The sequence below is a fragment of the Chiloscyllium punctatum genome, chromosome 15, assembly GCF_047496795.1.
Source record: "Chiloscyllium punctatum isolate Juve2018m chromosome 15, sChiPun1.3, whole genome shotgun sequence".
In the NCBI taxonomy this organism is placed as follows: domain Eukaryota; kingdom Metazoa; phylum Chordata; class Chondrichthyes; order Orectolobiformes; family Hemiscylliidae; genus Chiloscyllium; species Chiloscyllium punctatum.
Genome location: NC_092753.1, coordinates 88850833 through 88873847, shown reverse-complemented (window position 1 = coordinate 88873847; position 23015 = coordinate 88850833). Strand labels below are relative to the sequence as shown.

General features: G+C 41.4%; 1 protein-coding gene across 4 annotated transcripts in view; it reads right to left on the bottom strand.

The window, feature by feature from the left end:
• The window catches only part of appa (amyloid beta (A4) precursor protein a), a 169744-nt gene that overhangs the window by 33811 nt on the left and 112918 nt on the right, over positions 1 to 23015 (bottom strand). For 2 of the 4 annotated variants that reach the window (XM_072585731.1, XM_072585730.1), the window contains exons 6-7: positions 19340 to 19506; positions 5376 to 5543 (exon numbers count right to left, since the gene is read on the bottom strand). In XM_072585731.1, the coding sequence (XP_072441832.1) occupies positions 5376 to 5543; positions 19340 to 19506 (335 nt within the window). The remainder of the gene's footprint in view (positions 1 to 5375; positions 5544 to 19339; positions 19507 to 23015) is intronic. The other 2 variants (XM_072585734.1, XM_072585732.1) reach the window with 1 other exon arrangement.

The window sequence follows — 23015 nt, the reverse complement described above, 5'->3', positions numbered from 1 at the left end:
CCATGTTCACAAACTAAAGTTAGTGCCATTCAGGATTCAAGATATTAATGGTGGTGAAAAGTAGTCAATTAATTTCACACAGACAAATTTAGATAGACCCCCCTAAATTGCTCTATGTGTCAATTCACTCCACCTAATTTCCTGACTAATAGGAAGAAATTTCATGAAAAGGTTAGAGGTGAAGATATTGACTATCTACTGTAAAGTGTCCTTCTGACAAATTTGCATTTTCCTCATTTTGATTATCAGAGATTTGCAATGTGCAATGTGCAATGTGCTTAATTTTGCCTCAAGACAGTCATATTAAAGATTTCATGTGGCTATTTCCCTATAACCAGGAATAGCAGCCGTCTGGTCTCAGCATTGAGTGGAATAATTTTAAATCATAACCACAGCCTGATATCGTTTTTTTTGTCCAAGTTTGTTTTGCTTCCTCCTTATTAGGTTAGCATATAGCTGCTGTTCTGTCATTCACATCTCACCGAGAAACCTTGTGTTCTGATACTTCTTAAATTACTACTGCCTTTAGCTTCTTTGAAACTGCAAAATCATTTGTCATTTAATCTGTGTTGTCTTTGATTTGGTCACAGATCTTGTATTTTTGGATCTCACTTTCATTTATTCAAAGCCTATTACACTGTTATGCTTTGTGCTAACAAACAAACTTATGAATCAGGAGCAGGAGTTGGCCATTCAGACAGTTATTTGCCTTATTTTTGCTACCAAAGTGGACAACCTCACATTTATCCACATTATACTGCACCTGCCATGTATTTACCTACTCAGGTTGTCTCAATGAGGGACCCAAGTCACAGGTGAGTGTGAGAGAAATGGAGTTCACTGGGTGGAGTGTAGATAGGTGGTGATGAGTGTCACAGAAATCAGTGCTGGTACTTCAGCTATATATAAACTATATTAATGTCTGGGACAATGATGCAGGAACAACGTACCTAAGTTTGCCGATGGGACAAAACTAGATGAAAAGGAAAACCATGGAAAGGAAACAAAGACTACAAAGAATTACAGGTTCAGATGTCCCCAGGAGTGACATTCTCAGTTGGATTGCACTCCAGTCATATTTTCTTATGTTAAGTCTGAGCCATGAATTTCGAGCCAGGAATATCAATCTTAGCTCCTTCAGAAACGCAGAGCGTACCTGAAACTAACACTGTCCCATTCATAATTTAGGACAGTTAGAGGAATTCAAGCAATGCCTCCTTTTGCAGGAATCAGTGTGCTATGTCATGATATTTAATTGTCCAACAGCACAACTAAACACTTTGACAGCTGCTGTTAAAGGAGAAGGCTAAGTGTAGAGTAGAGCAGAGGAATTAGTAGGGATGAGTGTCACAGATCAGTTGATAATGGGGAGGGAATGTTCAAGTTAACCGATGAGAGGGGACAGGGGCTTGGCACATCACCATTGATGATGTTTGGGGCGATAGTGGGTGTCAGGGATTCAGAGAATATAAGAGATCAAGGGGGCTATGGTTGGGGCATTTGGGGTATGCTTATTGATTGTGGGGGTTTGGGGTTAAGAGAAAGAAAGAAATCAGCTTGGTATCAACTCAGGAGTTAGATTAAACAGTTTAAAAGAACTAGTCCAATTGTTTCCCTGGGCAACCTAACTAAATGGAAGAGGAACCCTCCGAATTCTCCAATATTAAGAGGTTTTGCGGAATGTTCAAGACTCTAGGGAATTGCTCATCTATATCTTCCATTTTCTGTGCGATTTCTATGGAGTCTGCTGCATTTGGGATCCTGTAGGGCCCCAAAATGCAACATCAATCTGCTGAGAAAATGACTCTCTTACCATGTGAATATCTAGGTCAAAGAGTGGGCACAAGATGATGGATGGATTTTAATGTAAGGTACTCACTTTGGTTCTCAGAATAGAAAACAGAATTTTTTTTTTAGAAAGGTGTAAAAGTAGTAACTGATACATAAAGAGACTTGGAGATGCTGGTATAGGAACGAAAAAGTCAGCAGGTAAATGCAGCGAACAATTACAAAGACAAATGACATGTTGACCTTTATTTCTATATTCCAATCTCGTTGAAATAAAGAAACCTTGTTAAACTTGACAACATCTGAAGGACCCCATGCAGTTTTGGTTTCCATGTTTATGAAAGGATATATTTGCACTGGAGGTAGGACAATGAAGATTCAATTAAAATGATCCCTGGGATGAGGTGCTTGACATTTGATATAAGGTTGAGTAAACTCTGGAGTCCAGAAAAAAAATCTGTGCAACCTCATTGAGACAGACATTATTCTGAAGAGTGCTTGATAGACTTGACACAGACCACTTCTGCTGGTCAAGACACATGGTGTGTCTACAGGTATAGTGCCAGAAGACTGGAGGACAGCAAATGTTGTCCACTTGTTCAAAAAGGGGAGTAGAGACAACCCTGATAATTATAGACTAGCAAGTCTTACTTCAGCTGTGGGTAAAGTGTTGGAAAAGGTTTAAGAGATTAGATTTATAATCACATAGAAAGGAATAAATTGACAGGAACAGTTAACACTATTTTGTGTAAGGTAGGTCGTGCCTCACAAACCTTATTGAGTTCTTTGAGATGGTGACCAAACAGGTGGATGAGAGTAAAACGGTTGATGTGGTGTATATGGGTTTCAGTAAGGCACTTGATAAGACTCCCCACAGCAGGCTATTTCACAAAATATGGAGGCATGGAATTGAGGGTGATTTCGCAATTTGGATCAAAAATTGGCTAGTTGAAAGACGACAGAGGGTGGTGGTTAATGGGAAATGCTGACCCTGGAGTTCAGTTACTAATGGTGTACCACAAGGATCTGTTTTGGGGCCACTGCTGTTTGTCATTTTTATAAATGACCTGGATGAGGGCATAGAAGGATGCGTTTATAAGTTTGCGGATGATACTAAGGATGGCGGAGAGAAAAGAGCTGACGTTTCGAGTCTAACTGACTCTTTGTAACAGCTTTGACAAAGGGTCAGTTAGACTCGAAATGTCAGCTCTTTTCTCTCCTTAAAGATGCTGCCAGACCTGCTGAGATTTTCCAGCATTTTCTCTTTTGGTTTCAGATTCCAGCATCCGCAGTAATTTGCTTTTATCTAAGGTCGGTGGAGTTGGGGATAGTGTTGAAGGATGTTTTAGGTTATAGAGAGACTTCAGCTGCAGAGCTGGGCTGAGGGGTGGCAAAAGAGTTTAATGTGGAAAAGAGTGAGGTGATTTACTTTGGAAGGAGCAACAGGAATAAAGAGTACTGGGCTAATGGTAAGATTCTTGGCTGTGAAAATGAACAGAGAGATCTCAGTATCCATGTTCATAGATCCCTCAAAGTTGCCACCCAGGTTGATAGACATATGGTGTGTCAGCTTTTATTAGTAGAGGGATTGAGTTTCGGAGCCATGAGGTCATGCTGCAGTTGTCCAAAACTCTGATGCGGCCGCATTTGGAATATTGCGTACACTTCTGGTCATTGCATTATAGGAAGGATGTGGAAGCTTTGAGAGGGTTCAGAGGAGATTTACTGGTATGTTGCCTGGTATGGAGGGAAGGTCTTATGAGGAAAGGCTGAGGAACTGGAGGCTGTTTTTGTGAGCGAGAAGAAGGTTGAGAGATGACTTAATTGAGACATAAGATCATCAGAGGGTGCGATAGGGTGGACAGTGACAGTCTTTTTCCTCAGTTGGTGATGGCTAGCACAAAGGGACATAGCTTTACATTGAGGGTGACAGATATAGGACAGATGTCAGAGGTAGTTTCTTTTACTCAATATAGTAGGGGCGTGGAACACACTGCTTGCAGCAGTAGTAAATTCGCCAACTTTAAGGACATTTAAATGGTCAATGGATAGACATATGGATAAAAATGGAATAGTATAGGATAGATAGGCTTCAGACTGGTTTCACAGGTCGGTGTAACATTGAAGGTCAAAGGGCCTGTACTGCGCTGTAACATTATATGTTCTCTTTGAAGTGTCTACATCGTTAGTGACTATATTTTGTTAAATAATAACAGTACTGAATAGGAATGCCTGATATAAAACTTAAGTATGTCATTAAACTCTCCAAAGAAAATGTCCCTATTAGCTTCAACACATTGCAAAGTTGCTGGCTATAATACTTTGATTATACCCCCATCAAGGGTTATATACATCCTCTTTGTCCCTTGCTGTATGTTGTAATGACCTAGTTTCATGCACAGTAAACCGATTATCAAAAGTTAGACTTGTAAAAAGCATTTTTCTAAATGGAAATTGCTATCAGTTGGGGTTTCCTTAGAAATTTTGCCCTGTCATTTCAGGAACTCTAACTTGCAAGACAATTTTGTTAGTTTTAGCACTGCCCCTGCAAGCTGGAAATAGTTGGGCATCTGGTCAAAGCTAGCCACACCAACCAAACTTTGTTATTTAACCAGAGTCAAATACTCCAACTGCAAACATTTCAATTCACCTTTTGGAAAAACTTGCTCTTGGGATGTAAACATTACTACCTGGGTCAGCTGTTATGGTCTATCTCCAATCTGCTGCAGTTCGGTGACTCTCTGCAAGCTGTCCCCAGCAGATCGGCGACACACATCTTTTAAATCTCAATTTTAAGTCTGTCAGAATTACCAACAATATTCTCTTAAATCTACTTTCAGGTCTTTCTCTGCATCTTCTCTGTGCCTGGAACACTATATTTTGCATCTTGTTCTATTACCTTGATGTACAGTATGATTTACCTGGATAACATGCAAAACAATACTTTTCACTGTATCACAGAACATGTGACAATAATAAGCAAATCAAATCCATTTGATTTAGGTATATCCTTGGAGCTATTAGGGAGCGAATTCCAGCTTTTTGATCAAGTGACAGTGAATGGTGATATGGTTCTAATCAGAATGCTGTGTCACTCATAGGGCTGGTTGTATATGGTGATATACCCATGGATCTGTTGCCCGTGTCTTTCTAGTGGTAAACATCATGGGTTACAGAAATGCTGTTGAAGGAGGCTTGATAAGATAATGTAGTTCATCTTATAATCTTATACATTACCTCAACTCTGATATTTCATATCACATAATGCATTGCTTTGAGGAGAGAAAACATATGTCTAGTAAGCTAGAATAAATATCAAAGATCACAAGGCAAGCTCCTAGCCTGAAGGACGTCCAAAGAAGCAATAAGCTTAGTTACAATTCAAAAACCAGGTTAGGAATATAGAAAGCAGTTAGTGCACAGCTACTCAAGGGGGAAAAAGGGGAAAACAGTTGAAGAGCATTACTGCAGGAGTTAAGATGGCAAATTGTGGCACTTGCCCTACAGGTAGACAGCAGTAAAACTAGGTGAGGTTTTCAGTGCAGAGTGACACACAGAAGCTGCAACCAGCTGGAGGGTTCACTTACTGACGCTGTTACAGACGGCCAAACAGTACTCTTCAGAGGCAAAGTTGTTTCTGTTTCCTCCACAGCCTCCATAAATGAACTGTGCACATTTTCCTTCACTGATGTCAAAGTACCATCGAGATATCAAAGCTTCACAAGGCCCAGTTTCTGCTTGCTCAGAGCAAACCTCTGAATGTGAGAGATGCAAGGATTTCAGTCAGGGGGAAAAAACAAATTTACAACAAATAAAAACTACCCCTTAAATTCTTCATAATATTAGCAACTCAGATGATTTTGCTTTAAGTACATTGATATAGCAATTCAATTTCCCACACTTATAATATTTTGTGTGCTTTTGAATTACTGATTGAATCATTTATAAAATATGGCCCCACGTTTTGTCCAGCAGTGGGGAGAATTAGTCGGGAACTCCCATCAGTCTGATGGGATGCCTGATGTAATCAGGTCCTCTTTAGACAGTTAAGTGACACCCAGCGGACATTCTCCACAACTGAGATCTCTAGCTACGGAAATTCCACTAGTTGGTGAACCAGAGGCTGAGCGCTTGGGCCAAACCCAACCTGCTTTTTGGATACTGGTAGTGAGCTGCTTCATGAACTGCTGTTAGGTTTACCCAGAGTCCAATGAGAAAGGGACTTCTAAGATATTGACACAATAACAGCAAAGAATGTACAGCACAGTATAGTTTGAGGTCCAGATGGTATATGGTGTGGAAGGGAAATTGCAGATGGTGGCACTCTCATGAATCTGCTTTCTGATGTCTTTCTCGATACAAGAGGTTTGCAAAGTGCTGCCAAAGCAGCCTGTGTGGTCTAGTGCATTTTATAAACAATATACACCCCTGCCATGCTGGAGTGTAAGACTGCTGATTGTGTGTCACTCAAGTTGTGTTGCACTATCCCGAATGGTCTTGAGATTCTTGGTGTTGTTGGCACTTATCCGGCAAGTTGAACTGCCATCACATTCCTTACTTGTGCCTTATTAATGGACATACTTTGGGAGTTTGAAGTCGATTAACCCGCTACAGTATTCCAAGCCTCTGACCTGCTCTTGCACCCACATCATTTATGTGATCCGTTCTTTTATTTCTTTAGTAGGGTAAGTGCTAGGATGTTGATTGCGAGGGATTCATTAACATTAATGCCATTGAACGTTATGAAGAGATGGTCAGATTTCTCTTGTTGGTGAATGTCATTGCCTAACACATGTGTAACACAATTGTTAGTTACCACTTGTCAGCTCAAGCATGGATATTATCTGAGTTGTGCTACATGCATAGATGGATTACCTTAATATCTGAAGAATCACAAATATTATGCAATCATCAGCAAACATTCCCACTTCTGACCTTATGACTGAAGGAAAATTGCTGATGAGACAGATGGTAATAGTTGGGACTTAGGACGTTATCTTGAGGAATTCCCGCAATGATACCCCACACTGAGGCGACTGACCTCCAAAAACCACAATTATCTTATGCTGTGATAGGTGGACCATGGCTGTATGGAAGTTAGGAGCCAAATGGTGCTGTTGGAACACAAACTGAGCATCAGTTATTGTTTTGTAAGAGCTGCTTGATAGCACAGTCAATGACTCTTTCCATCATCTGCTGATGATAGAAAGTAGACTGATATTGGTGCTAACTGGACCTGAATGGATTATAGTTTGACATTTCCTGTTCGAGACATACTTGGACCTTTTTCTGCATTGTTGGTGTAATGCAAGCATTACAGCTGTTCTCGAAAAGATTGACTAATGCATAGCCAATTCTGGTGCACAAATTCTTAGTATTATAACATTATCAAGATCCATAGACATTGCATTATCTCGTGCCTTCCACTGTTGCTTGATATCACGTGGAGTTGCTCAAATTGGTTGAAGACTAGCATCCATGATACTGGGGACCTCAGGAGCAGGCAAAAAGGATCATCGACTCAGCTCGTCTGGCTAAAGATAGTTGCAAATGTTTCAGCCATGTAGTTTGCACTAATATGCTGGACTCCCCATCATCGAGGATGGGAATATTTGGAAAGCTTCCTCCTGTTAGTTGTTTCATTGTCCATCATCATTCAATGCTGGATACGTCAGGACTGCAGAGCTTAGATTTGATCCAACTTGCTTGGTTTTCTATCGTATGCTGCTTCTACTGTTTGGCATGAAAATAATAGAGGGAGCAACCTGATGATGAATCATGAAGTGAAAAACTGGATGCACATAGAATAAGTAACGGTAGTAAATTCTATAAACAACTCTTCCGTATCATTCAAAGATGATAGAAAGAATTAATATAATTGAGAGTGATGAGAATTAAATGAGGGGATGGGGAACCACAGTGAATATACAATTATATCGGCATCAAACCACGCATTATAATATTTCTCTGCTGCCACACAATGTCACAGACATTGCTGTATTCTACTTTACCCAAATGAAATTTTGTGTTCCTTTTACCTGAGCAAGGCAGTGACTGTTCACATTGCTGCACTTACTCAGCTACTTTTGGGGTGCATTGCATAGATATTTCAACTGCAAACATTACTTTTTATAGTCTCCTAAGTTACATTTTCCAACATCTCAAATACAAATAACTTGCTGCTTGTCTCAAATTGTTGCGCAACCTGTAAATTTGCTTATTTTGTACAAGTTTCTGACCATTGCAAAGGCATCACAAAAGTAGATGAATAATTAATTGCACGTGAAACCATTTCACAAAGTGCGCATCCTTGAAGCTAATTTTTTTCCTCCATATCAACAAATCTTTGCACTTTGTCTCATGTCACACAATGCAAACAGCTTATTGGCTAAAGCATATGGAGCATTCAGTTCTGAAAGCAATACCAGCACTGCCCTGAAAAACCATTAGTATAATAGATTCCAAAACTTTGCAAAGACAAACACACATCCTCCAAAAAGTTATCTTCAAATCTGTGCATTCACCATCTGATTAGTCAACACAGAAAGAATGAGAATTATAACAGTATCTATTAGAACTAATTGCCAACAAGTTCCATGGTGGATTTGAAATATCTGGAGATGGGATGCATATGCTTTATTAGGCATTCACCGATATGGTAAGGAAGCCAGCCATCAACATAAGCCAAGATAGGGCCAAAAGTGCTTCAACAGTGATTAACCCTCTTGTTTAAGAAAGGATCAAGACAAAAGATGGAATATTATAGGCTGATTAGCCTAACCCTGATTGTTGGTAAGATTCTAGAATCCATTGTTAAGGGTGAAATTGCTAAATTCTTGGAAGTGTAGGGTTGGATTATAACAGGTCAGCATGGACCTATAAGTGGAGGTTGTGCTTGACAAACCTGTTAGAATTCTTTGAAGAGGTAACAAGTAAGTTAGACCAGGGAAACCCAGTGGATGTTATCTATCTAGACCTCCAAAAGGCCTTTGATAAGGTGCCTCACGGGAAGCTGCTGAGTAAGGTGAGGGTCCATGGTGTTCGGGGTGAGCGACTGGCATGGATTGAGGATTGGCTGTCTGACAGAAGGCAGACAGTTGGGATAAAAGGTTAAATGTCTTCATTGGGACGTTAAATGTCTTCAAGGTAGAGATTGATAAATTCTTGACCTCACAAGTGGTGTCCCATTGGATTCAGTGTTGGGCCGCAGCTGTTCACTTGATATATTAATGATCTGGATGAAGGGACCCGGGGCATTCTGGTGAAGTTTGTCGATGATACAAAGTTAGGTGGACAGGCAGGTAGTACTGAGGAGGTGGGGAGACTGCAGAAAGATTTAGACAGTTTAGGAGAGTGGTCCAGGAAATGGCTGATGAAATTCAACGTGAGCAAATGTGAGACCTTGCACTTTTGGAAAAAAGAATGTCGGCATGGACTATTTTCTAAATGGTGAGAAAATTCGTAAAGCCAAAGTACAAAGGGATCTAGGAGTGCTAGTCCAGGATTCTCTAAAGGTTAACTTGCAGGTTGAGTCAGTGATTAAGAAAGTGAATGTAATTTATCTCAAGAGGGTTGGAATATAAAAGCAGTGATGTGCTTATGAGACTTTATGAAGCTCTAGTTAGGCCTCATTTGGAATACTGGGCTCCACACCTCAGGAAGGGCATAATGGCACTGGAGCGTGTCCAGTGGAAATTCACATGGATGATCCCTAGAATGGTAGGCCTAACATATGATGAATGGTTGAGGATACTGGGATTGTTAGAGTTTAGAAAGTTGAGGGGAGATCTAATAGAAACTTTCAAGATAATGCACGGCTTATAAAGGGTGGACGCTGGGAAGTTGTTTCCATTAGGCAGGGAGATTAGGACCCGTGGGCACAGCCTTAGAATTAGAGGGGGTCAATTTAGAATGGAAATGAGGAGACACTTCTTCAGCCACAGAGTGGTGGACCTGTGGAATTCATTGTCGTGGAATGTAGTGGAGGCCGGGACGTTAAATGTCTTCAAGGTAGAGACTGATAATTCCTTGTGAGGTCAAGAATTTAAGGGCTACGGGGAGAATGCAGATAAGTAGGGAGTTGAAATGCCCATCAGCAATGAGTAAATGGCGGAGTGGACTTGATGGGCCGAATGGCCTTACTTCCACTGCTATGTCTTATGGACTTATGGATGGCTTTACACTGGAGCAAAATCTCAGTTTCATTCATTAAGTATTTTTACAGAAACTTGAAACCTAGACTGATTGCAATCTCACTTTCCACAGCAAAATTATGAAGGGTAAATGTAGCACACCAATTATTTCCCAATTAAGATCAGCTTGTTCCTCACCAAGAATCAAACCTGAAGTCCACTCGCCTGTTTGTATAGTTTTAGACCGAGTGGCTCTTTCACATCTGAGGCCTTTGGGCCCAATCATTAAAACTCTGAAATATTCTTTTTTTTTAGTGGTAATGGTGGTGGCCGGGGACAGTTTCGCCAGGGGTTTTGAAGTTACAGCAAACACACCTTGGAACTTATTAGCAATTAGTTCAAATGGATTACGATTCAATACTCATCCTTTATGGGTTGACTAATCAGAAGTTGTAGATGAATGCACAGATTTGTAAATAACAGTTTGAGTATGTTTATTTGATGTCACAAAATCCCTAAAATCTACTATACAAATGGCTTTAGCAGAGCAACAGAAGCTTGTCAGTATTAGTTTGAGCTGAACGCTCCGACTGCCTCAGCCAACAAGCTGATCGAATGAGTTTTGCTGAAATATTTCAGCAAAAATGTTACATTCCCTTCCCATCAGATATAGTCAGGGTGGCACAGTGGTTAGCACTGCAGCCTCACAGCACCAGCGACCCGGGTTCGATTCCACCTTGGGTGACTGTGTGAAGTTTGCACATTCTCCCCATGTCTGTGTGGGTTTCCTCCAGGTGCTCCAGTTTCTGCCCACAATGCATATGGGCCATGCTAAATTGCCCATAGCGTTAGGTGCATTTGTCACAGGGAATGGGTCTGGCTGGATTACTCTTTGGACAGTTAGTGTGCACTTTTTGGGCCAAATGGCCTGTTGCCACACTAAAGAGTATCTAAACAATAGTGTGCCTTTGGCAGGTTATGCTCCTCCAAAGTCACATCAGTGCTGCCTGTAATTGTGCAGAAAGTTTCGGTAAGCAAAGGGCAATGTTTTGAAAAAACCTGTTCAAGTGGGTTCAAGCACGCCAATATGTCAAGACGATTCTTCTATGATCCCGACTGGAGTCCCTTCTGCACAACAAAAACAGCGGCTGAACTCCCATTAATCTCTAACCACTCAAAATCACCATTTTGATGGAGGATTATGGAAACTGGACATTTTTTAATCAATTTAATATTTTCCTCACAATTTTTGCTAATCAAATTACTCACACTGCCCCCACACATGAAGCCCAATAAGACAATAACTCCAAAATGGTCTCTCAAGTGCTTAGGGATGTATTGAAGTTATAGGTTATAAGTTAGGGCGGCACAGTGGCTCAGTGGTAAGCATTGCTGCCTCACTGTACCAGGGACCCGGGTTCGATTCGGCTGACTGTCTGTGAGGAGTTTGCACATTTCCCCCATGTCTGCGTGGGTTTCTTCCGGGTGCTCCGGTTTCGTCCCACAATCCAAAGATGTGCAGGTCAGGGGAACTGGCCATGTTAAATTGCCCGTAGTGTTCAGGAAAGTGTAGGTTAGGTGCATTAGTCAGGGACAAATGTAGAGTAATAAGGTAGGGGGTAATGAGTCTGGGTGAGTTCTCTTTGGAGGGTCAGTATGGACTTGTTCCCACACTGTAGGGATTCAATAATTCTATGAAGTTCTATAGAAAAGCAAGCCTTACATTTAAAACAAAATACTTTGACGAGGTTACTAGACAAGTCGATGAGGGTAGAGCGGTGGATGTGGTGTATATGGTCTTCAACAAGGCATTGACAAGGTTCCCCATGGTCGGCTCGTTCAGAAGGTCAGGAGGAATGGGATACAGTGAAATTTTGCTGTCTGGATACAGAATTGGCTGGTCAACAGAAGACAGCGAGTGGTAGTGGAAGGAAAGTATTCTGCCTGGAAGTCAGTGGTGAGTGGTGTTCCACAGGGCTCTGTTCTTGGGCCTCTACTCTTTGTAATTTTTATTAATGACTTGGATGAGGAGATTGAAGGATGGGTTAGCAAGTTTGCAAATGACACAAAGATTGGAGGTGTCGTTGACTGTATAGAGGACTGTTGTAGGCTGCAGCATGACATTGACAGGATACAGAGATGGGCTGAGGGGTGGCAGATGGAGTTCAACCTGGATAAATGCGAAATGATGCATTTTGGAAGGTCAAACTTGAAATTTGAGTACAGGATTAAAGACAGGATTCTTGGCAGTGGAACAGCGGGATCTTGGTGTGCAGGTACATAGATCCCTTAAAATTGCCACCCAAGTAGACAGGGTTGTTAAGAAAGCATATGGTGTTTTGGCTTTCATTAACAGGGGGATTGAGTTTAAGAGCTGTGAGATCTTGTTGCAGTTCTATAAAACTTTGGTTAGACTGCACTTGGAATACTGTGTCCAGTTCTGGTTGCCCTATTATAGGAAAGATGTGGATGCTTTGGAGAGGGTTCAGAGGTGGTTTATCAGGATGCTGCCTGGAATGGAGGGCTTATCATACGAAGAGAAGTTGACTGAGCTTGGACTTTTATCATTGGAAAAAAGAGGGAAGAGAGGGGACCTAAATGATGTGTACAAGATAATGAGAGGCATAGATAGAATTGATAGCCAGAGACTTTTTTCCAGGGCAGAAATTTTAAAACGAGGGGTCATAGTTTTAAGCTGTTTGGCGGAAAGTATAGAGGGGATGTCAGAGGCGGGTTCGTTATGCAGTGTGTTGTGGGAGCATGGAATGCGTTGCCAGTAGCAGTCATGGAAGCGAGGTCATTGGGGATATTTGAGACACTGCTGGACATGCATATGGTCACAGAAATTTGAGGGTTCGTACACTAGGTTTACCTTACATGAGGATCAATGGTCGGCACATCATTATGGGCTGAAGGGCCTGTTCTGTGCTGTACTGTTCTATGTAAGAAGATTTAATGACATGGAATATACAATACTAAAGTGACCATTCAGGAAAACTTATGCTCCATTTGAGCCTCCTCTCATTCATCCTCATGTCACTTCATAATAACCTGCTACTGCCTTTCTCCTTAAATCTCTCAATACTTTTTTTTCGGTCCATCAGTCCGTGACAGTAAATTTTGAATTTTTACCATTCGAATAAATTCCTTCTCAATTTCTTACTGCAATTCATGGTGACTGTTTTATATCGGTGATCTCAACCTTTGAACTATTTTATAAGTGGAAACACACACTTGGTGTGCTATTCAAAACTCTTCATTTATTTTAAACATTTCCATTCAGTTTAATTCAAAAGAAAAAAGACCCAGCTTATCTTTCCAGGTAATTTCTCAGCTCTGGCATCAAGCTTGGAAAGCTTTTCCTCCACACTATCATTGTACTATTTTCATAATGCCATCAAACCAGCGGACAAGGGGAGTGCAGTGGTAGTTTTGGCGCACTGACCTCTACAACGCTGAAGCCAGGCACCAACTCAAAGACACTTCCTCTACTGACCCCTTGACCATGACCTCACCCCCTCATGACCAAATTATCATCTCTAAAACAGTACACAACCTCATCACCTCAGGGGATCTCCCACCCATAACTTCCATCCTCATAGTTCAGGAACCCTGCACCGCCCAGTTCTACCTCCTAACCAAGTTTCATAAACCTGACTGCTCCAGCCGACCCATCGGCTCGGCCTGCTCTCGCCTCACTGAACTCATTCCCACATATCTTGATACTGTTCTATTTCCCCCCCCACCTCTCCCTGATCCAGGAACTTCTCACATACGTTTGGGACACCACCCATACAGTTCAGCAACTTCACCAACACATTCCACCCTGACCTTTGCTTGGACTATCTCAGACACCTCCCTCCTCTCCCTGGATCACTGCATCTCCATCGGCGGTGACCGACTCAACACGGACATCTTCCACAAATCCACCTATACCCACAGCTATCTGGACTACACATCCTCCCACCCTGCCTCCTGTAAAGACGTTATACCTTATTACCAATTCCTTAGCCTCCGCCGCATCTGCTCCCAGGAGGACCAATTCCACCACAGAATACACCAGATAACCTCCTTCTTTAAAGACCGCAATTTCCCTTTCCACATGGTCGATGATGCCCTCATCCATTTCCCGCACCTCTGCCCTCGAACCCCACCCTCCAACCGCAACAAGGACAGAAACCCCTGATCCTGACCTTCCATCTCACCAACCTCCATATACATCACATCATCCTCCACTATTTCTGCCACCTACAAACAGACTACACCACCAAAGATATATTGCCCTCCCATCTGTTTTCCGTAAAGACCATTCCCTCCGCGATTCTCTTGTCAGGTCCACGCTGCCCACCAACCCACCATCTCCTCCCGGCAACTTCCCCTGCCACCACAGGAATTGCAAAAATCTGGCCTTGCACATCCATCAGTGTTACCTGCACTTCCATACGTCATTTACCGTATTTGTTGCTCCCAATGTGGTCTCCTCTACACTGGGGAAACAGGACGTCTACTCACAGAGTGCTTCAGAGAACATCTCTGGGTTACCCATACCACCCAGCCACAACGCCCCGTGGCCGAACACTTCAACTCCCTCTTGCACTCTGCCAACAATATGCAAGTTCTGGGCCTCTTCCATTGCCACACCCTAACCACTCGATGCCTGGAGGAAGAACATCTCATCTTTAGCCTTGGGACCCTCCAACTATGTGGCAGTGATGTGGATTTCATCAGTTGCCTCATCTCCCTTCCCCCATCTTATCCCAGTTCCAACCTTCCAATTTGGCACAACAGTCATGACCTGCCCATCTTCCTTCCCATCTATCCACTCCATCCTCCTCTCCGACCTACCACCATAACCCCTAACTCCGTCTACCTATCGGACTCTCAGCTACCTTAGCCCAGCCCCACCCCTCCCCATACACCCCCTCCCCCCCCCGCTCACAAGCCACATTCCTGATGAAGGGCTCTTGCCCGAAATGTCATTTGTCCTGCTCTCCAGATGCTACCTGACCTGCTGCGCTTTTCCAGCACCTCACTCTTGACTCTTTTCAGAATGCATCAATGCAATATGTCATGCAAGGATGGTATAACCAAGGCTCAAATTCACGTTTTGGATTAATTCTAGACTTTGCAATCTCATCCTCCTTTAAATAAACCCTAGTTCATGATTGATTTGTTATAGTCTTGACTGGCCTTCACCTTCACTCCAGCTTTGAGTGATTTGTATCCATGATGACTTTGCTTCACTTAATTCCGACTATTTTACAAGGAACATGTGACATTAGTTTTTCTCATTAAAATGCAATACATAAAGTCTGTCTTGCTGAATTCCACTTTTAAGAATGGACACAATTGAAAGTTTATTAATCTTTCTTGCAATTTGTTCCATCATTAAACAGTACTGACTAATCCTGTAATTTTGTTATTAACTTCAAATTTAGAAGTTCATGGACTAAATGTTAAAATCTATACTGTTAACTTAAATTGCGAATGACAATGAACTCTGCACCGAAAGTTAAGATTACAACTTCTAACTCTGCCAGTCTGAATTGCTACTTTGGTCCCTTCTCGTTTCTTTATTTTTCAGCCAGCTGATTATCCATTCTGCCACCCCGGACTCCACATGCTCTAGTCACATTACTTGATTTAATATGTGGTACTTTAAATCTAAGGCATTTTGGAAATCTGAAATGTGTCCTGAATGGTTTCGAGCTTCTTGGTTTTTGTTGGTGCTACACTTATCCAGGCAAGTGGGGTGTATTCCATCATGATCTAGACTTGTACCTTTGGTAAACAGAATTGGGGAGTCAGGTCGTGAGTTTTGGTTCAGGATTATGAGCCTTTGACCTGCTCTTGTAGCCACTGTAGTTATATAGTCAAAAAGTGTGGTGCTGGAAAAGCACAGGTGAGGCAGCATCTCAGAAGAGGAGTCAATGTTTTGGGCATAAGCCCTTCATCAGGAAATGTCGACTCTCCTGCTCCTTGAATGCTGTCTGACCTGCTGTCCTTTTCCAGTGCCGCACCTTTTGACTCTGATCTCCAGTCCTCACTTTTTCCTTCACAGCGGTTATATAGCTGATCCATTTCAGTTTCTGATCAGGGGAACCACTAGAATGTTGACAGGAGGAGATTCAGCAATCGTATTGCCATTAAATGTCAAGATGGTTGGACTCTTTCCTGTCAAAGACTGTCATTTACTGGCACATGTATGTATGAATGATACTGACACCTGTCAGTTCAAAAGCAAATGTTGTCCAAGTCTTGCTGCACTTGGGAACGGTTAAAAATTATGCAATCATCAATGGGTGATATGGTGGCTCAGTGGTTCGTACTGCCACCTCACGATGCCATGGACCCAGGTTCAATTCCAGTCTTGGGTGACTGCGGAGTTTGCACATTCTGTGTCTGTGCGGGTTTCCACTGGGAGGTCTGGTTCTTCCCAAAGTCCAAACATGTGCAGGTTAGGTAGACTGGCCATGCTAAATTGACCTTAGTGTCCACAGAAACGTAGGCCAGGTGGATTATCCATGGTTAATGTAGGGTTACATGGATAGGGTAGGGGGCAGGGCTTGGGTGAAATGCTCTTTGGAGGGTTGAATGCTCTATGTGTCGAGAGGCCGCTTTCTGCGCAGTAGATTATATTATGATTCTATGAGCGAACAGCCTCACTTTTGCTGGAAGGTCATTGATGAAGCAGCTGAAGATAGTGCCTGAAGAATGGAGGGGTTGTTCTGGTGCAGTGGTAGTGTCTCTACCTCTGAGCCAGGAGACCTGGAATCAGGTCCCACCTGCTCCCATCTGATCTCAGAGCAGGATGATGATTATAAAATATCTAATCTGAAGAATGTCTGCAGCAATATCCCATGGCCTAGTTTATTGACCTCTGGCATCCAAAGCAGTCTCTCTTTGTCCTAGGTATGACTATAACCAGCAGTGTTTTCTCTCCTTGATTCTTGGAATATCTCCTTATAGGGTTTCATATATATTAGAAATAAGCCTGATACATATTTCCTGATCTGCTTTACCTCTTCTGACTGATTAGGTTTCGGGGGAGATGAAATACTTATATGAAATCACCTATGTTGGTGATATTTTCCCACAATTTATATATTTCTTTGCCATTTTGGCCCCCTCATTTGTTATCTCTTGATGACCTCCATTTGTGTGATTGATTCATGTTTATCTATCACCTTTATTAACACACATTCTCTCTCTGTCTTGGTGATGGTGGATTTTTCCTGACTATGACTGTTAACACAAATAAATGCAACCACTTCATTTCTTCTGTGTCTCAGTTTAAACTCTCTACACATGCACACCTTAATAACAGGACGAGAGAATATCCTCACGTATGCACTGGACAGAATTGAAAGGTTACCACACCAGGACCAGAACCCTCCATTACCTTGTCAACTATCCCAAAAGCAGAGACTGATCACAGCACAAGTTCAACACCAATAAGTTCTGATTTGGAGATGCTGGTGTTGGACTGGGTGTACAAAGTTAAAAATCACACAACACCAGGTTATAATCCAAAAGGTTTAATTGGAAGCACACTAGCTTTCGGAGCGTCGCTCCTTCATCAGGTGATAGTGGAGGACTCAATCCTAAGACACAGAATTTATATCAAAAATTTGTCTTCAACATATTGTCTAGCTATCACCCATTGTTACATCTAACCTGAGAATGCAACTTTTTAAAAAAGGTTTTGTGAAACTATTGTGGCATTCAAACGGATGAAAGACTCAACAGACAATCAAGGTATTTTTCAATGTATAATTTCAGTTATATCACACTGTAAATTTCTGATATAAATTCTGTGTCTTAGGACTGAGTCCTCCACTATCACCTGATGAAGGAGCAACACTCCGAAAGCTAGTGTGCTTCCAATTAAACCTGTTGGACTATAACCTGGTGTTGTGAGATTTTTAATCAATAAGTTCAACACCTTTTAAATCAGCAGTATGCTGGAAGTTAGGTCGTACTTAGTATGGACTATTTTTTTTACATCGATCAGTGCACTCAGAATTGTACAATCAATAGAATTCCTGGTTATAAATCAGTAAAGGACAAAGCAGGCATAAGGGGGATTTAAAAACAAAATAAATCACATTTCATTTACTGCAATGATTTAACTCACCTTTTACTTCAAGCAATTTTGGGGGACTAGAATTCCTATTATTGTTGTTTTGGTAATTTTTGACATAAAGCATAATAATCTGATTTCAATGGTTGTTCACCCAAATACAACATAGGTAGGCATACAAAATCAAAATCACCAAATTCATTCACATTTTAGCACTACTTTCTACCATTAGCTGCAGTTGCAATAATTACACAACTTACTGGAGAGCTTCATGAGCAACATTACATTGTGAGATAACTATTCAGAAAGAGGATGAGCATGAGCATTTAGTCAGGTCACAAAACTGAAAGTGCTGGAGAAACTCCGTACACACACACACAGCTGATTTTCTCTCCAGAGATGCTTTCTCAAGCAGTTTATTTTTATATGTAAACATAAAACCGGAAGAGACCCTCTTTGCTACATTTAAAACCGTGCCCCCTATGATTACTGTCTACCCCAAAACGCCCTTAATATTCTTTGATGGTTAGATGATGACCCAGCAGATGCCTATGATGTTCTAGAAAAATGTTGTGAGGCTGCTCACGCATTCTGATACAAACTTTCTATAGATATTGTATGGAGCAATTTTCCAAAAATCAACTATAATCTTCATGATTTTTCTTCGAATAACCTATAGAGGGTTAGTTATCCTTAAATTCAATCTCCAGTAAAGTACAAATGAATACAATCTAAATACAGTATTGCACACTTGTGAAACTGAACCAAATATGTCCCTTAGCTTCTTCAGATGTAACTGGAGAATGTATTCTAATCCAGTGTACTTGCACAGGCCAATTCTTCCTTAAGTACTCATGTACGATTAGTGCAAACATCACATTTAAAGACAGCATAGCATCTAGAGAGGAGAAATAACCAATGTTACTTGGATTTTAATAATTCACAATGACTTCAAAGCATAACGATGAACTTGCTTCCAACCTTTTCTCTTTCCATTTTTTGGAAACATCAACATGGATGAGAACATTTTCCCAATTAGTCCATATTGTCATGGTGTGCAGCACAAACTTGAATAAATAGGTATTTTTATTGGAAGCACCCCCCTGCCCCACCACCTTTCTGAAGAGTTTCCAGTCCAAACAGACTTGACAGTTTCAATGAAGTTTCTTTCTTCACAGATGTTCCCAAACCTGTTAAGTATTTCTGATTTTTATGAGAAAAACATGTTAAGCTCCAATTCCATGCATTTCTGAAGAAAAAAAATATACTAACTGATTCATTCCATAGACAAAATTGTGGTATAATAAAGATTTCTGCAACCTTTTCTTTCCATTACCTCTTACAACTTCTTCAATGGCCTCTGTAGTGGTCGTCGTACTACTGGTTGTATGCTCAGTGGGATCCTCATATTGGTCGTCAGCATCTTCACCATCCAGATCGTCATCATCGTCATCATCAATTTCACTTTCATCCTCTATTGGTTGTTCTTCAACAATCTTATCACTGAAATGAACAAAGCGCAGAATAGTTTTTGAATGTGGATTTCAAGAACACATTGACAATCTGTAAGAAATAAAGTTTAAATAAGCAAACTGCCCTGTCAAACTGACTGAAAGCCAACTTGTTTTCTCCACAGATGTTGCCAGACCTGTTGAGTTTCTGCAACAATATATTTTGTGTGTTGAAACAGAATGCCACTTTGCACAATAAAATAGAAAAGGTAAAAGTTAGGATGCATGAATGGTGGGGGGGGGGGGGTCCAAGATGGCATGATCTGAGAAGATCGCACTGCACAACTCTGCATTGTGGCGCAAGCAGGACGAACCTTTAACCCGCCCAACCCAGGCCATTGTGATATCTTGGGACTCCGCAAAGATCGTGGAGTTCCAAGAAACTTCTAAAAAGTACTTACCTGTGTTTCCAGCCATCCAGAGATGCCGAAAAGGAGAGTAGCAGCATCCGAGGCCAGGTCTGCAGTTCAGCCTGCAGGATCCTCAGAGCCGATTACATTCCAGGTTTTGGTGAACGAGCTCTTGAAGTTTCACGAGATGCTGGGGATATAGATTGAAGGGAAGCTGGCTCCAATCTCTCTCATGCTGCAGAAGCATGAGCAGCAGCAGCTCGGAGATCTGGAGAAGAGGATCGGTGAGGTGGAGCACAGGGTCACAGTCGTGAAAGCTGATGCCAGTTCATCCAAGGATAGGATCCAAGCCCTGGAGATGCAGGTCCGTAATTTGTGTGACCAAGTGGATGATCTTGAGAACAGGGGCAGGAGCAAAAACATTCGGATCATCGGTCTGCCTGAGGATGTGGAAGTTATTGAGGACTGGCTGCTGAAATTCCTTGACTTGGAGGCTGGAATGAGAGGATTGAAGATAGAGGGGGCTCACAAGGTCGCAGCGCGGAGATCGGGTCTGGGTCAACATCCTCGTCCTCTCCTGATGCGGTTCCATCATTACCGTGATAAGGAGAGAGTCACGGAGGCTTCCAGAGTCCAGGGGAAGGATCCGAAGACCCTAATTTACGAGGGCTCTAAGATCATGTTCTTTCAGGACTTCTCAGCAGCAGTGATCCAGAAACAAAAATCTTATGACTGTGTCCAGAGAAGACTGAGGGAGCTTGGGATTCAGTACTCCCTGAGGATGCATGTATCAAGAGCGGTGACTGAGCAAGAGAGAAAGCGAGAGAGAGTGTGAAAAGAAACAGCAGCTTTATGAAGAGCTGACCTCCATGAGAAGGGCAGTGGCAGACTTGGAAAAAATGTCACTCAGAGCCCTATCAACCTGTTTCTACCAGTCAGAGCCAAATGTGTGATGTCACAGGAAAATAGGTAGGTGACTGGTGGCTATTTCTTCCACGTTTCTATTTATTGGCCAAGGATTTCCAATTGGGATACATTATTACAGCTGAAGAATATAATTAAGAAACTCACCCTTAAAATATTTACCATCGGAATTAAGTATAAGTTATGGCAGGGCAGGCAACAAACAGTAGCTGCAGTGACACAGAGCTGGTGATCCACAGAAAGACGACAGAAAGCACTGTCTGCTCGAAAAACTTCTGCTCAGAATTGATGATGCAGACATCAGGAGAGGGAGAGGTACCTGGACACTGTTTCATGAGGCAGTCAAAAACCCTCGAAATTAACTATGTCAAATTTGCATTTGGTCAAGGATAGGAGAATGTGACTGCAAGTGAGGCAGGTATACGGATTCAGAATTTGGCTTTGGAGGAACCTCAGCCAGTTCCGCTGAATTTAGAAAAAAAATAGAAATGCAAAGAGTCAGAGGTGCAATTAGCAAAGAAACAAATGATAATGAAGATGCAACAGGAAGGGGTAGAAAACATAAGCAGAAGAATGCAGCATAAATTACAGTAAGTTAAGTGCCAAAGTAAGTAATAATGGCAAAACTCAAAGTTTAAGGCTCTTTTTCTGACTGCACACAGCATTTGTAACAAGACTGAGAACCTAATGTTCAAGGATTTATGACATTCTAGCTGGGATAGCTTTGTTAATAAAAGGTGAGTCGGACATTAGTGTAATAACTCTTACCTTCAATTTGGGTATAAGGAAGAGGGATTTATCTATAGATCCAAAATGTCATCTCACTGCACAACAAAATTTAAACTGGCAAATGGTGGAGGCAAAAAGGTACTACAATTGTTTTGATTAATTTTAATCTACACAATTACTGGACAAATCTTATGGACAAGGGTGACATGGAAGATTATTTTCCAAAGTGCATCAGAGATTATTTCTTAAAGCAGCACATTATGGATCCTACCTGAGAACAGGCAATTTTAGGTCGAGTAAGTTGTAATGAATTCAAATTATTAAAAAATCACTTAGTTAACAATCACAACATGATAGATTTCAAATTAAATTTGAAAGAGAGCAAATTGGGTCTCCAATCAGAGTCCTCAATTTAAAAAAGGGAAATTACAGAGATTATGAAGAAAGACTTGTCTAAAGCAGACTAGGAAAATACACTAATTGACAATGACAGACATTTAATCATTTCATTAATGCTCAGCAAAACTTTCTTTTGGACAAAAAGAATGACTCAATGAGAAGGATGAAACACCCATGGTTAAGAAATCCTGTCAAAGAGAACATCTGATCAAAAACAAAGCATACAAAGTAGCAGCAAACACTAGTGGTCAGCCAGAGGATTGGAAGTTTATCTTGAGGAACTAAACGATGAACGAGCTAATGAGGGAGAAGATTGATTACAAAAGTAAACCTGCAAGAAATAATAACAAACAAAAGCTTTTATGGATTTATAAAAAGAGTAGCCAGGAAAAAAAGTGGGACCCTTGGAGGATGCAAATGTAGATTTAACAACCGGAAACAGGACAATGATAGATAACTCAAATGAATATATTGTCTCATCTGCATAGTGGAAGATACGACAAACATCCCAAAGATAACAATGATTTGGAGGTGCTGGTGTTGAAGTGGGGTGGACAAAGTTAAAAATCACAACAGGTTATAGTCCAACAGGTTTATTTGGAGGCACTAGCTTTCGAACAAATAAGGAGGTTGCTAATGGGAGGAATGATCTTGTAATAGTTGCTATCACAAGGGACAAGGTATTTGACAAACTAAATCGAACTAAAGGCAGACATGTCACTAGGACCAGATGGCTTGCATCCAAGGGTCTTAAAGGCAGTGGTTGCAAGATTGTGGAGGCATTGGTTAAAATATTATTTAACTCATTCGATTCTGGGAAGGTTCCAAAGAATTAGAAAACTGCTAATTGGACACTATTGCCCAGGAAGTAGGAAACTGTAAGCCAGTTAGCATTACATCTGCCATTGTGAAAATGCTAGATTCCATTACTAAGGAGAAATTGCAGGATATTTTAAAAAAGCTCAATACAATAAATCAGAATCAACATGGACTTGTGAAAGGAAAATGAGGTTTGAAGAATTCTTTTGCAGAGCAGATAAAGTAGAACCGGTAGATGCAGGTATTTCAATTTCCAGAAGCACTTGACAAGGTGCCACAT